The sequence below is a fragment of the Bos taurus genome, chromosome 18 (genome assembly GCF_002263795.3).
Source record: "Bos taurus isolate L1 Dominette 01449 registration number 42190680 breed Hereford chromosome 18, ARS-UCD2.0, whole genome shotgun sequence".
Classification (NCBI taxonomy): domain Eukaryota; kingdom Metazoa; phylum Chordata; class Mammalia; order Artiodactyla; family Bovidae; genus Bos; species Bos taurus.
Window position 1 is genome coordinate 1,978,734 of NC_037345.1, and position 14,939 is coordinate 1,993,672.

At 40.8% G+C, this 14,939-nt stretch overlaps 1 protein-coding gene across 1 annotated transcript in view; it reads right to left on the reverse strand.

Annotated features, from left to right (window-relative positions):
- GLG1 (golgi glycoprotein 1) overlaps window positions 1–14,939 on the reverse strand; it is a 127,706-nt gene that overhangs the window by 46,965 nt on the left and 65,802 nt on the right. Inside the window, 1 exon segment of the mRNA NM_001244140.1 lies at window positions 1,401–1,433. Coding sequence (NP_001231069.1) covers window positions 1,401–1,433 — 33 coding nt within the window.

A 14,939-nucleotide genomic window follows, 5' to 3' on the forward strand; every position in this document is an offset into this window, starting at 1 on the left:
ACTATGAAATCTCTAAAGCCATTACTATTCACAGGTGAGGGCTGAATATTACTTTATCTTTGCAGCTTCAGTTAAAAAATTTCAATACATGATCCAATTTCTGAAAAGTAGCAAAAATGAGCTCTTAAACTCTGCTCAGATGGAGAAAACAGAGTAGGGGCTTTCTATGATGCAGGATGCGGAGGAGCCTTTTTCTCAGGCTGCCTCACTCCATGACTAAAGAATACAATCACTCATTCACCGACTCACTCAAACATCTGCTTAGCACTTCTGATGATGTATCACACACAGTCTAATCTCAAGGGCTTCACCGACTATTACAGGAAACAGAAGCAAATGTTTGAACACATACAGAGCTAGGAAATGGAGGTTAAAGCAGGAGGAAAAAGACAAAGACTGTCCAGTGGTGTCTATGGTCCGTGGCAGGTAATGTGACTAAGTACAGCATTTGGTTAATTGAATCACAAGATGTCACAGCAGTAATGCAATCAGACTTACGAATCTTTTTTTTCTCCTTTAAATAATTTTTGAGGTTGTGTTATATTTTAAAAACCCTACCCCCTGTTCATGTTTTCTTCTACTGTTTTTGTGGTGTTTTACTTTAAATCTCTGACCTATCTAGACCTTACCTAGAGTACGTCATCAACTTAAGCAGCCAATCTGCTTGTCTGTTCTTGCAGTCTCCCATTCAAAATACCAAATAATGTGGAGGTGGAGTGATTTCTTCCAGTACTGTCAGATATAGAACTACTCCTCTTTGAAGACACAACTCAAGTATCATCTCCACTATTAGATGTTTCCGGACATCAACCCACCAGGGCAAAATTCACTTTTGTGTCCCCACTGTGCTCTTACAGGCTTTTGCCGAAGCATTCAGTGCTTTTTGCACAGATGTGATTTCACATCGGTTCCTTTTAATGTTAGACTGTATACGATATGGAGATACGGATATGACACTGAATGCATCAGTCGCAGTTATCTCTGGAGTCTGTATCTGCCAGCTCGAGCCTGTCTCCATCCTCGAGGTATTTAGTTGTGTCCAGTTTCCATCATAGTGTCTGGCACACAGTAGATGACTCTATGATGACTAAGTGAAATAACTTTAAAAGACAAAACTCTAACATTGTAAACTTGACTTGCAAAGAAACAATTTCATATGGTAGCTGTAACTGAAGAAAAAGTTATGTTTACAAATGTTATTTGGCCGAGCTTGCTGGTTTCTACAATGGAGGACTATTTGTAGATTTATCATGGCCCTTAGATAAGGTTAATCATTCTCTTGTTAAGATTAAGTGCATTTAAGAAAACATTATGCTTCCCAGAACAAAGGAAGAGCATCCTAATATCTGCCATCATATACATAAAACACACATGGCGAATTATGGAAAATCCATACTTACATGATTGCAGTCTGAAGAAATTTCATTTTCAGGCTAAAAGGAAAAAAAAAAAAAGAGACGCTGTTAAAAAAAAATCCTCTCAGGTTTTCAAATACCAGCAAAATAAACTCAAAACAAGAAATCTGAATATTCAACTGATTATATCTCTTCAACAGGAGGAGCAGATTTTTAGATTGCTGAGGAGCAATATACCAGAAAAGCAGATGAAACATAGTCCCTTGGCAATCCATGGTACAATCTGGAAACTGGGAAAATGGAGAGGAATGTAGTAAAGAGATAAAGCAACACTGGCAGAAGGATCCTTACACAATACTTCATAATCCTGAAAGCTAAAGAAGATTGGGCACAATATAGGTGTTCTTGCTTTAAAGAAAGTCAGATTTCTGAAAAAGGCAGGCTTACTAAAGAGGGCAAAAAATGTCTGACAATGATTACAAATTAGGCTCATGTCACCATTAGGGGAGGCAAGGTGGTGGGTACACAGGACCTCCCTGTACTATATTTGTAACCTTAAGAGTCCATAACCTTGCAGGTCTATGATTAAAAATATAACATTACAAAAAACCAAACTATTTATATATTCCCGTGAATACATTTGCTCATAAAGCCAAGTACATACAACAGAGAATAAATGAACTTTCATTTCGGTGACAAACAAGTAGATGAGGTTAAGCTTAAAACTGCACAGCTTTGCCATACGCTCCTTTACTTTCCTTGTTCATACCAGTAAAGGAGATACAGCTGTCATAATGCACACAATAGTAAAGTACTATCTACTTTGAGTTTCCATAGCTTTCGAACCAGCTCAAGCGAAGTCAATTCTGTCTCCCCTCTATGAAATATTCCTGACAAAGGTTGTAAATGATGCTATTTTTCTAAATAAAAAGATTCTCCCTATTCAAGGAAAGAAATAAGGCAGCACAGAAAAGAGAAAATATTAGCAAGCTAAACGGAGACACCGAGCATCACTTCAAGAAGAAAAGGGTTTCTAAGGAACTATTCATTCCACTACAGTATTTAACAGGCATTAATTCTAACATACAAACTCATTTCTGTATGTACTTATAAAATATACTAGAGTTGACTTAGATTGCTAGGCAATTGTGAGATTATAACACACCACCTCTGAACTTTCTCCCTTCTTGTCTAAGTAAGAACAGATATTTTAATGCCTTTCTGATGTGTTTGAGTCTCAGAAATCCGCCTCCAAACTGTGAGTTAATCTAGCTTAACTCTGCTCCCTTCATTTCAATTCCAAGTGCCTACTTTATAACGCTTAACAGTTTATTTGCAAGAAAGCTTTCTTTTGTTTGGGCAGTTTTCTATCTATCCCCTCTACATCTACACTGTCCACTTTTTCCAGTCAATCAGCAATTCTACCTCTTTCTCAAAGCACATATGGCAATTAACACCACTAGCATCTCTACTTGTGTTCATTTCCATAACAATAATTTTGGTTTAAAGGGGCATTCTTGAAAGAAATTCAGAGCTCGGAGAATTTTCAAAGTAGTCAAATAAGATTTAAGTTACTCATGGGAAAAAAGTGTTGCCATGTTCATAGTCCACAAAACTTACATTAGCAAATTAACGACTGTTTTAACGTCCTGCTTCCCTACAGTGGTAGGCTGGATTATTGCTCCCAGCTCTCCACTCTTAATAGGATTTGATATCCCTTGCCCTTTGTCCTCGTGACTCTGCACGGCCTCCTGCTGTGGACCAAGCGCACCCCCTGCCCCACTGAGGTCAGGCCGGGCTGCTGACTTGCTCTGGCCAGTGAGATGTTCACAGGCATGACATGAGCAGAGGCTTTACATGTGCTCGGGGGGGCCTGTACTCTGACTCTTGTGAAGAACACGTACAGAAAGCTGCAAGGACAAGGAGAGACGCGTGCAGCAGAAAGCCCTTGAAGTTTTGAGGGTGTCTGTAATGAAGGAAAACTGACTAACAAGCCTATCAGGAAAATGAAATAATAAAAACCTCAAAACCTTTAAGTTGTCATTAACTGTAATGATCTGATTTAGTGAATCAGATTAGTAAGTACGCAGTGCCGCACCTTTCAGGAAGGAATGACAAAGTCCACAGAGACGTAAGTGAACTGCAAATCTGAAGATCAGGCTTGCTTTTTATCTCTCTCACTGTCTTGATTTGCAACTGACAATTTTTTTCCTTTATAGTTTTTCTATTCACAACGAGAAGATGACAATATAGGAATGCTATGAGAAAAAGATTATGACGTTAAGCCACTGAGATTCATTGAACAGTTATAAAGAATTTTTAAGTGTAATTACAAATAATTTACTCTCATAAATTTAAAAAAGCCTATAGAATTAAAGGACAGAGTAGTTGTTCAGAAGAACAGAACAGAAACCTAAAAAATACAAAACACAAAGTAGTAAACCCACAGGGCTTCCCTGGTGGCTCAGAGGTTAAAGCATCTGCCTGCAATGTGGGAGACCCGGGTTCGGTCCCCGGGTTGGGAAGATCCCCTGGAGAAGGAAATGGCAACCCGCTCCAGTGGGTTCTCCACTCTTGCCTGGAGAATTCCCATGGAGGGAAGAGCCTGGTAGGCTACAGTCCACAGGGTCGCAAAGAGTCAGACACGACTGAGCTACTTCACTTCACTTCAAACCCACAATACCAGCACAAATTAACTCTAGAAAAAGTATTAAAAAAAAAAAAGGAAAGAAAATGCTACAGTTGAGCACTCAACCATTTGATAAGAAACGAAAAGACAGAGATCTCAAGGAACAAAAACAGATGTGGGTGCTCACACAGGTGTGCTTCCAAGCCTGCACCGCTGCCACGAGGTCACAATCGAGTTACTTCATCAGACAGCACATCTACTTCTGAAAATCTGTACACACAGACAGGCTTGATGATCTTTAACCTTAGGATATGAAGAGTATGGGGACTAACACCAGAACTATTAAGGAAGAAGAGGCTGAAGATTGTTTTCCTTTTATTAACAGTGAAATAACACTCTAAATAAAATGATCCCAAGAAATCAATCAACAAGTAAATACTGAATACGAAGTACCCAAAACTGTGCCAGGCATTGTTGTGGGATTACAGAGTAAGGCACTGTCCCTAACCACAGATAGTTTACAGTCCAGCTGTAGAAATAAAATGGTGAGTTCAAGCAAATGAGCAAAAGCAGACTTGAGCTGGGCCTGAACGTTCAGACCGGCCCAGGGGCCGTTCCAAAAGGGATGCAACTGAGAAGATTCCCTGGAGCTCAGGAAGAAAATAAATGAAGCTTTCTTTTTTGAAAAACTCATCATTTAATTTACACTTTCATGGTTTTGTAATATATGTTAGAATAATTGATATTTTATGAATAACACATATCTACTAGCGTAAGCTTAGTAATTTTTTCAAATAATAAGAACATGATGAAGACAGAAAATTGAGAGTTGAAACCTCCCTTCTAACCAGTCCTCCACTCAAACCCACCCCTTCAAATCAGAGGCAAAGTGAAGGTTCCTAGCCTGTGGAAGCAGCAAATTAGAGGCTAAGCTTTGCCACAGAATTAGCTACTCTCTATTACTCTGGAGACAGAAATCTGGACTTCGAAAAGTCTTCTACATCAAGTGTTTCCTCATTGGAATTTAAAAAACTGTTCTCTTAACAATGGAAAACTGGGGGGAGACAAGCTTATGAAAACTCTCACAAATAACTTTCTGTTAAATTAATGATCAAATTTTGGAGAAGAGCCTGCTGAAGCTGCATATGTTAGTATCAACAAAAAACTCATTATGAATCCAGGAAAGAGAAAGAAGACAACGTGACGCAGCCCCCCAGCCTAACACAGTGACTAAAGCAGAAGGAACGCAGCTAATGCTGGACGGCGATGTGGCGACAGCACCCTGGGAGACAGCCTGAGCACTCTCTGCAGCAGACAGCACCGAGAAACCGGGCTGACGCCGGTGAAAAACGTGATGCGTGCAGAAGAAAACAGTAAAAGTGTCACTGGATTGAGCCGGGTGCTACATTTACTTCTTATAACATGATGGGGGGGTGGGGCAAAAAAAATGGTATTGTGTCCAGTTTACTGATAGAGATAGTGAAATTCACAGAAATCAAATCACATAATCAAAGGCACATCTCTAGGAGGCAACAGAAACTGAAGTTTATTAAACGATAGTAAATGACAACCAATGCTTATTGTGATACTTTCTACCTTGATACTTCCCCCCAAAGTCAGCAGCTCAGGATGAGCACAGTAACGGGAGACCTTTGGGAGGAGCAAGAAAAGGGAATGTAGACAGGGGACTTTCCTGGTGGTCCAGTGGTTAGGACTGTGTGCCCCCAGTGCAGGGGGCCTGGGTTTGATCCTAGGTTAGGGAACCAAGATCCCACATGCCTCATGGCCAAACAAACACCAAACAAAAAAATAAATCAAAGAAAGGTAGACAGGATGAATAAACGGAACAAGTGCTCTGGATTGATTTATTTGATGAATTCAGAGGCCAGCGGCCTGGGTAAGAAACTGGTAATGAGATCAACTATGGATCTAGACTGGCGTTTCCCCAGTGGCTCAGTGGTAAAGAATCCGCCTGTCAATGCCAGGAGACCCAAGTTTGATGCCTGGGTCAGGAAGATGCCCTGGAGAAGGAAATGGCAACCCATTCCAGTATTCTTGCGTGGAGAATCCCATGGACAGAGGAGCCTGGCGGGCTACAGTCCATGGGGTCGCAAAGAGTAGGACACAATTGAGCACGCATGGAAAGGGATCCGGATGAGCCCTTCAAATAACCACAACAGGTTATAAAAAACTTTGATTAGTTCATTTGACTTTTCTAAATCAGTGATTCAATGTTTGGGATATTACTATACTTTAATCTCCTAACTGGGTAAGTAAGACAAGCTGAAACAGTTGATTTTAAGGTTTAACACCCCTAACCCTTCCTCTAAGTTCCGTAAACTCAGAATGGGCTTTTAGGGATAGAAATTGTGTGTGTGTGTAGGGGGGTGTTGGGGGGAGGAAACACAACAGATTAGCAGTAGTGTCAGCTACAGAAGCTCTGTGACTTCAGATGTCTCACTTCTTCAGACCCTAGAGGACAAGCTTTGGACTAAAACAGGGATTTCATCACCTAGGGTTCATGACAGACTTAGGAGTAAGGTTGTCTTGAAAAAGAACGCAAACTTCTGCGTGCAAGTATGTTTTCCTGAGAAGAGAATCCACAGCTGTTATCATCATCTCAAAAAGATCCATAAGTTGGAGAAAGACAAATATTGTATGATTATCGCTTATATGGACAATCTTAAAAAAATAAAAAAAGACACAAATGAACTTACTTACAAAACAGAAACAGACTCACAGACTTGGAAAACAGACTTACGGTTGGTTACCAGGGGAGAAGGGTAAGAGAGGGGCGGCTAGTGAGGTTCGGGCTGACACATTCATACTGCTATATTTGAAATGAGTAACCCACAAGGACCTATGGTATAGCACGGGGAACTCTGCTCAATATTATATAACCACATAAATGGGAACAGACTTTCAAAAAGAATATACATGAATATGTATAACTGAACCACTTTGCTGTACACCTGAAACACATTGTTAATTATTTAGACATTACTATAGCAGTCTTCGGAATAATAATCAAAGTTTATAATCAAAACTAATGACACTCTGCAATACCGCTGACCCTTGAATGACATGGGTTTGAATTGTATGGGTCCACTTATATTTGGATTTTTTAAAAATAAATGTGTACTATGTTTTTTTAAAAAAGAAGCATTTATCTAAGATGACTGAGATTCTCTCCGGCTCTCTGAGTCTATAAAATCTGAGACGTGGAACTGAAAAATAGCAGTATTTGAATTCCACATCCTTTAATGTAGGTAATTTGCATATTATGATTACAGTTTCCTACTGCTTGATCTTAATCATTCTCGGCTGGTCAAAATCAAAACAAACAGGTTTCAGAATACACTGCTGGAAAGGTTGAGTCTGAATGTTCTCAATTAATTCAACCATCACATTCACTTAAGAGGATGATTTTTACAGAGAGTACAAGTCTGGAAGTATGATTTCCCCAAAGGCGAATAGGCTGAGTTAATGAGTCTGGCAGGAGAAATTAAAGGAGTCACAAAACTAACTTGGAAGTTGTCCCAGTTTCTAAAACAGAAATGCTTGGGAGTTAGACTGTGTTTAAAATATGAAACATTCTATAATCACATCTACTCCAGTTGAACTACCCACCAGATCATACCTGATACTAAATTCAGTGGCAATAGACTCTATGCATTAAACACCAAGAGAAAACAAACAAATCAGCAGTACTGCTGCTTTCGTGGCCTTGCAAAAATCTGAAGGCTAGGAAACAGCCTGATGCCTCCTTCTGAGGAACATTCTGCTGCAGCAGTAGGTAAATTCTTCTACAAATTTATTCTTGAAGGACCCAGTAAACTTCCAGTCATATAAGCAATTCATTTATTAACTAGGCCCAAACCACTTCCTTCACGCCCACCAAAAAAGCAAACTGAAAACACTACAGTGGGTGATGATTAGATCAACTCAGTCTTTCAGTCTTGGTAAATTTCTCCTGCGCAAGTGTAAACTGAACATTAACCCTCAGTCAGATTCATAACTAAGTTCCTCTTAGTGCCTCATTCTGGCTCAACCAGAATTATTTTCTATTTGTACCCAGGGATAGCTGCTAAGGATTGTTTTACCAAAATAACAGCGATCAGCACAGGCTTTGTGCCCTCCAACAATGCTCTGATTCACTCAAGAGCTTTGCTTTTATATGATTCTTTAACGTTCACTCATCTTTTCAGAAAGGATTTACGAACAGGTTCAGTGGGAGGTAAAAAGAAAGGAAGACAGAGAGTTACAGATGGCTGGCTCTCAAGTACATATGATAAGGGAGGTAAAACATGAGTCTACACCTAACCATCACACAAAGTTGACTGTGGAGTTGAAGGAGCTAATATTTTAAAGAATGAAAGAAGTACCACCACGCTTTCTGAGTTAGGATGACAGAAATCAGACAGACTAACAGAGGAGGGAACAACTAACGGCAGTCTTACGAGGAGGCTGTGATTTGCTGACATGAGGAGGCTGTGATTTGCTGATATGGCGCTGTGTGTGGGCAGGGGTGAGGGGGTGACAAGGCACACCACCAAGGTGAGGAGGTCAGAAGGCTGAGACCTGAGCAAGGACGCAGGGAGCACCATGGGACCATTCCCAGGCGACGGTGAAGGGCTTCCCTGCTGGCTCAGTGGTAAAGAAACTGTCTGCAATGCAGGAGACATGGGTTTGATCCCTAGGTCGGGAGGATCCCCTGGAGAAGGAAATGGCAACCCCCTCCAGTATTCTTGCCTGGAGAATCCCATGCACAGAGGAGCCTTGGTCATGGGGTCTCAAAAGAGTTGCACAAGACTTAGCGACTAAACAACAACATATGGTGTGTCTGTGTGCTCGATCACTCAGTCGTGTCCAACTCTTTGTGACCCCATGCAGCACGCCAGGCTTTCCTATCTTTCACAGTCTCCCAGAGCTTGCTCAAACTCATGTCAAATAATGGTTTGTTTTAGTCCTAATTAATACATTATGCTAAATACAGTGTAGAGAGTGGTGATTCAATTTATTATTATTTACTTGTGTGCTTCCCCAGTGGGTGGTGGGGTAACAACTGGGAAAAAATATGCAAATACTTTTAAAATAATCTTTAAATATTTTATTAACTTTGAAGAAGGAATAAGAACAGCTACTTAAGAAACTGGAGATACTTAGGCACTGATCTATTCATAGAGTTTTTACATAGCTCAAGAAGTTTACACCAAATGGGGAAAAAAAAAATAGTAGCGAAGACCTATATACTATAAACAGAAAAGATTCAGAAAAATCCATCTCTAGAAAGCAGGTCATATGGACTCATAGACTTCACTGAATATAGAAGAATCAAAGAGCGCAACATAAAGCCTTCTGCTGGGGACATAAAGGTAGCAGCCAGGCCACGGTATCAAAGAAAATATCCTTTTCCTCCTAATCTAAATGTTTGCTTCCAGTCCGGGTTCAGAGAAAGTTCCTGATCATTTGAACTGGTTGTTAGTCAAGGCCCCTTTCATGTTTGCTTTCTTGGTTTCCATTTCAGCCAGCTCCTGCAGTTGCCTGTTGCTCAGGCCTTTGCATTCCAACTGTTTTCCAATCACTGTGCATTCTGTGCAAACAAGGCAGCAACTTCCCTAGCCTCAATCTTCTCTTCCTCTTCCCCAAGAGCAGACACAGTGACAAAGCACAATGTGCTAACTATTTGGCCATTACTGCCTTCTTAGGAGGCTCTTGCTTCTGAGATATATATATATTTCAGTTCAGTTACTCAGTCGTGTCCGACTCTTTGCCACCCCATGGACTGCAGCACATCAGGCTTCCCTGTCCATCACCAACTCCTGGAGTATACTCAAACTCATGTCCATCGAGTCGGTGATGCCATCCAACAATCTCATCCTCAGTCGTCCCCTTCTCCTTCTGCCTTCAATCTTTCCCGGCATCAGGGTCTTTTCCAATGAGTCAGTTCTTTGTATCAGGTGGGCCAAGTATTGGAGTTTCAGTTTCAGCATCAGTTCCTCCAATGAATATTTAGGGTTGACTTCCTTTAGGATTGACTGGTTTGATCTCCTTGCACTTCAAGGGACTCTCAAGAGTCTTCTTCAACACCACAGTTCAAAAGCAGCAATTCTTTGGTGCTCAGCCTTCTTTACAGTCCAACTCTCACATCCATACATGACTACTGGAAAAACTATAGCCTTGACTAGACATACCTTTGTCAGCAAGTAATGTCTCTGCTTTTTAATATGCTGTCTAGGTTGGTCAAAAGACTAGCTTTACTTTCAAGGAGCAAGTGTCTTTTAAATTCATGGCTGCACTCACCATGTGCAGTGATTTTGGAGCCCAAGAAAATAAACTCTGTTTCCATTGTTTCTCCATCTATTTGCCACGAAGTGACAGGACCAGATGCCATGATCTTAGTTTTCTGAATGCTAAGTTTTAACTTCTTCACTCTCCTCTTTCACGTTCATCAAAAGGCTCTTCAGTTCTTCATCGCTTTCTGCAATAAGGGTGGTGTCAACACATATCTGAGGTTACTGATATTTCTCCCGGAAATCCTGATTCCAGCCTGTGCTTCATCCAGCCCGAACGGAAATCTTAATTCCAGTTTGTGCTTCATCCAGCCCGGAATTTCGCATGATATACTCTGCATAGAAGTTAAATAAGCAGGGTGACAATATACAGCCTTGACATACTCCTTTGGCTATTTGGAACCAGTCTGTTGTTCTATGTCTGATTCTAATGGTTGCTTCTTGACCTGCGTATAGATTTCTCAGGAGGCAGGTAAGGTGGTCTAGGATTCCCATCTCTTTAAGAGTTTTCCACAGTTTGTTGTGATCTACACAGTCAAAGGCTTTGGCATAATCAATAAAGCAGAAGTAGATGTTTTTCTGAATTCTCTTGCTTCTTCTATGATCCAACGGATGTTGGCAATGTGATCTCTGGTTCTTCTGCCTTTTCTAAAATCAGCTGAAACATATGGAAGTTTGTGGTTCACGTATTGCTGAAGCCTGGCTTAAAGAATTTTGAGCATTACTTTACTAGCGTGTGAGATAAGTGCAATTGTGCGGTAGTTTGAGCATTCTTTGGCATTGCCTTTCTTTGGGATTGGGATGAAAACTGATCTTTTCCAGTCCTGTGGCCACTGCTGAGGTTTCAAATTTGCTGGCCTATTGAGTGCAGCACTTTCACAACATCAGCTTTCAGGATTTGAAATAGCTCAACTGTAATTCCATCATCTCCACTAGTTTTGTTCATAGTGATGCTTCCTAAGGCCCACTTGACTTCACATTCCAGGATGTCTGGCTCTAGGTGAGTGATCCCACCATCGTGATTATCTGGGTTGTGAAGATCTTTTTTATATAGTTCTTCTGTGTATTCTTGCCATCTCTTCTTAATATCTTCTGCTTCTGTTACATCCCTACCATTTCTGTCCTTTATTGAGCCCATCTCTGCATGAAATGTTCCCTAGGTATCTCTAATTTTCTTGAAGAGATCTCTAGTCTTTCCCATTCTGTTATTTTCCTCTATTTCTTTGCATTGACCACTCAGGAAGGCTTTCTTATCTTTCCTTGCTATTCTCTGGAACTCTGCATTCAAATGGGTTTATGTGTCCTTTTCTCCTTTGCTTATTTAGCTTCTCTTTTCTCAGCTATTTGCAGGGCCACCTGAGACAACCATTTTGCCTTTTTGCATTTCTTTTTCTTGGAGATGGTCTTGATCCCTGTCTCCTGTACAATGTCATGAACCTCTGTCCATAGTTCTTCAAGCATTCTGTCTATCAGATCTAATCCCTTGAATCTATTTCTCACTTCCACTGTATAATTATAAGGGATTTGATTTAGGTCATACCTGGATGGTCTAGTGGTTTTCCCTACTTTCCTCAATTTAAGTTTGAATTTGGTAATAAGGAGTTCATGGTCTGAGCCACAGTCAGCTCCCGGTCTTGTTTTTGCTGACTGTACAGAGCTTCTCCATTTTTGGCTGCAAAGAACATAATCAATCTGATTTCGGTGTTGACCATCTGGTGACATCCGTGTGATGAATATTCTGTTGTGTTGCTGGAAGAGGGTATTTGCTATGACCAGTGTGTTCTTTTGGCAAAACTCTGTTAGCCCTTGCCCTCCTTCATTTTGTACTCCAAGGCCAAACTTGTCTGTTACTCCAGATACCTCTTGACTTCCTACTTTTGCATTCCAGTCCTCTGTGATGAAAAGGACATCATTTTTGGCTGTTAGTTCTAGAAGGTCTTGTAGATCTTCAGAGAACCGTTCAACTTCAGCTGCTTTTGCATTACTGGTTGGGGTAAAGACTTGGATTACTGTGATACTGAATGGCTTGCCTTGGAAATGAACAGAGATCATTCTGTCATTTTTGAGATAGGACCTAAGTACTGCATTTTGGACTCTTATGTTGACTATAAGAGATACTCCATTTTTTCAAAGAGGTTCTTGCCCAGTCACTTAGTCGTGTCCAACTCTTTGTGACCCCATGGACTGCAGCCCACCAGGCTCCTCCATCCATGGGATTCTCCAGCCAAGTACACTGGAGTGGGTTGCCATTTCCTTCTCCATCTTGCCCACAGTAGAAATATAATATATATATATATATATATATATATAATATGTATATTTTAAAATGAGATATATTATTTCATTTTCCCAAAACCCTAGCCAAACTTGACTATTACTCCATCCACAGTGGAGGTCATGGCAGCATTCTTCAGCTGGGACTGGTAGAAGACTAGCAGTCTACACTTTGTACATTTCTTCCTGCATGTCCTTTAATACCTCTGGCCTCCAAAGACACACAGGTGTCTTCATCTTGTGTTACAAAACTTGTGGGTATGTTTGGCAGCATCAGTCACGTAGGCCAACCCTGGGGACTCATGGGTAATTTCTCTGCCAGTCCAGCACCAGGACCATCTGGCAGCATGAACAGCAGACATCGAAGGGCTTCTCACTGTCATCACGTGCCAGCCCCCACCCCCATTAGAGGCGCTGGCGTGGACTACTGACTAGAGCAGTAGGTGTGCTTCAGACACAGAGCCCAAAGACAACACGAAGAATAATGTAGAGTTATTATATATACTTCTGTGGGAACACGATGCAATTTAAAGGGATAAAAGATAGATAGGCAAGGTTCCTCCAACAAACTAGAGCCCATTTATCCCTGGTTCTTGGACAGTCAGGGTATTAAGATGAGGTCAAGACTTACTTTCTTATACCTTTAAAATGAAAATAACTTCAATGGTCTTTATAATACATATAAAATAGTAGGAATTAGTGAATGCGTCTGCTCAAGTTCAGATATTACTTACTTGTATATAAACAATACGGGCAAAAGACCTGCAGCTTTGTCAAGTGCTAATTCATTCACCTTCAGTGAGGTTTTAGCCCTATTTTAAAAATATGAAAGCATAATAATGTAACTCATTACTAGACTTAAGAGCCCCCACTAAACTGATCAACTCCTGACTCACTGACAGAAGTATCCATACCCATGAAGATGCTCTGTCTCAAAATTCAATTCAAGAAATCAAATTACATCTTATTTTTGCTTAAGAAAACTCTACAACTAGTTAAAAATAACCAAATGGAAACACTCAAAATTAGTCAAATTTATCTATCTTCTGTCCCCAGAGCAGGGAATGGCAAATATGGATATAACAATCTAGTTACTGAACACAAAATACATCATTACATTACAGCCAAAAGGATACATATTTGGTTATGGTTTTACAAATCTTAAAGTTTATTTTAAAAAAATGTAAATTACGAAATCAAGTAATGTTCTATACCCTAAGAAATACTGTGAACTCCTTCCCCATCCCCCCCCATTTTACTACCCTGAATTAAAGGTACCACCCTGCTTATTTAACTTATACGCAGAGTACATCATGAGAAATGCTGGGCTGGAAGAAGCACAAGCTGGAATCAAGATTGCCGGGAGAAATACACCACCCTTATGGCAGAAAGTGAAGAGGAACTAAAAAGCCTCTTGATGAAAGTGAAAGCAGAGAGTGAAAAAGTTGGCTTAAAGCTCAACATTCAGAAAACAAAGATCATGGCATCTGGTCCCATCACTTCATGGGAAATAGATGGGGAAACAGTGGAAACAGTGTCAGACTTTATTTTTGGGGTTCCAAAATCACTGCAGATGGTGACTGCAGCCATGAAATTAAAAGATGCTTACTCCTTGGAAGGAAAGTTATGACCAACCTAGATAGCATATTGAAAAGCAGAGACATTACTTTGCCAACAAAGGTCCGGCTAGTCAAGGCTATGGTTTTTCCTGTGGTCATGTATGGATGCGAGAGTTGGACTGTGAAGAAGGCTGAGCGCCGAAGAATTGATGCTTTTGAACTGTGGTGTTGGAGAAGACTCTTGAGAGTCCCTTGGACTGCAAGGAGATCCAACCAGTCCATTCTGAAGGAGATCAGCCCTGGGATTTCTTTGGAAGGAATGATGCTAAAGCTGAAACTCCAGTACTTTGGCCACCTCATGTGAAGAGTTGACTCACTGGAAAAGACTCTGATGCTGGGAGGGATTGGGGGCAGGAGGAGAAGGGGACGACAGAGGATGAGATGGCTGGATGGCATCACTGACTCGATGGATGTGAGTCTGAGTGAACTCTGGGAGTTGGTGATGGACAGGGAGGCCTGGCGTGCTGCGATTCATGGGGTCACAAAGAGTCGGACACGACTGAGCGACTGAACTGAACTGAATAAACTATATGAGACAGATCATCCACAAAAGATGTTTAGAGATATTTCTTTCTACAGAGCTCACTCAGTCTTTTACATCAGCTTTCCATTTGGGACCACGTCACTATTGTGAAGCACAAGTTTTTCTGGAATGAAATCATCTGCATGAAAGCCTATAATCAGCGAGGAGGGAAAAATTACCGCTGACTCACTCACTCATTTTTTTCCCCCTAGGAGAAGAGTTAGAAATTTAGAATCCAGTTTGGTC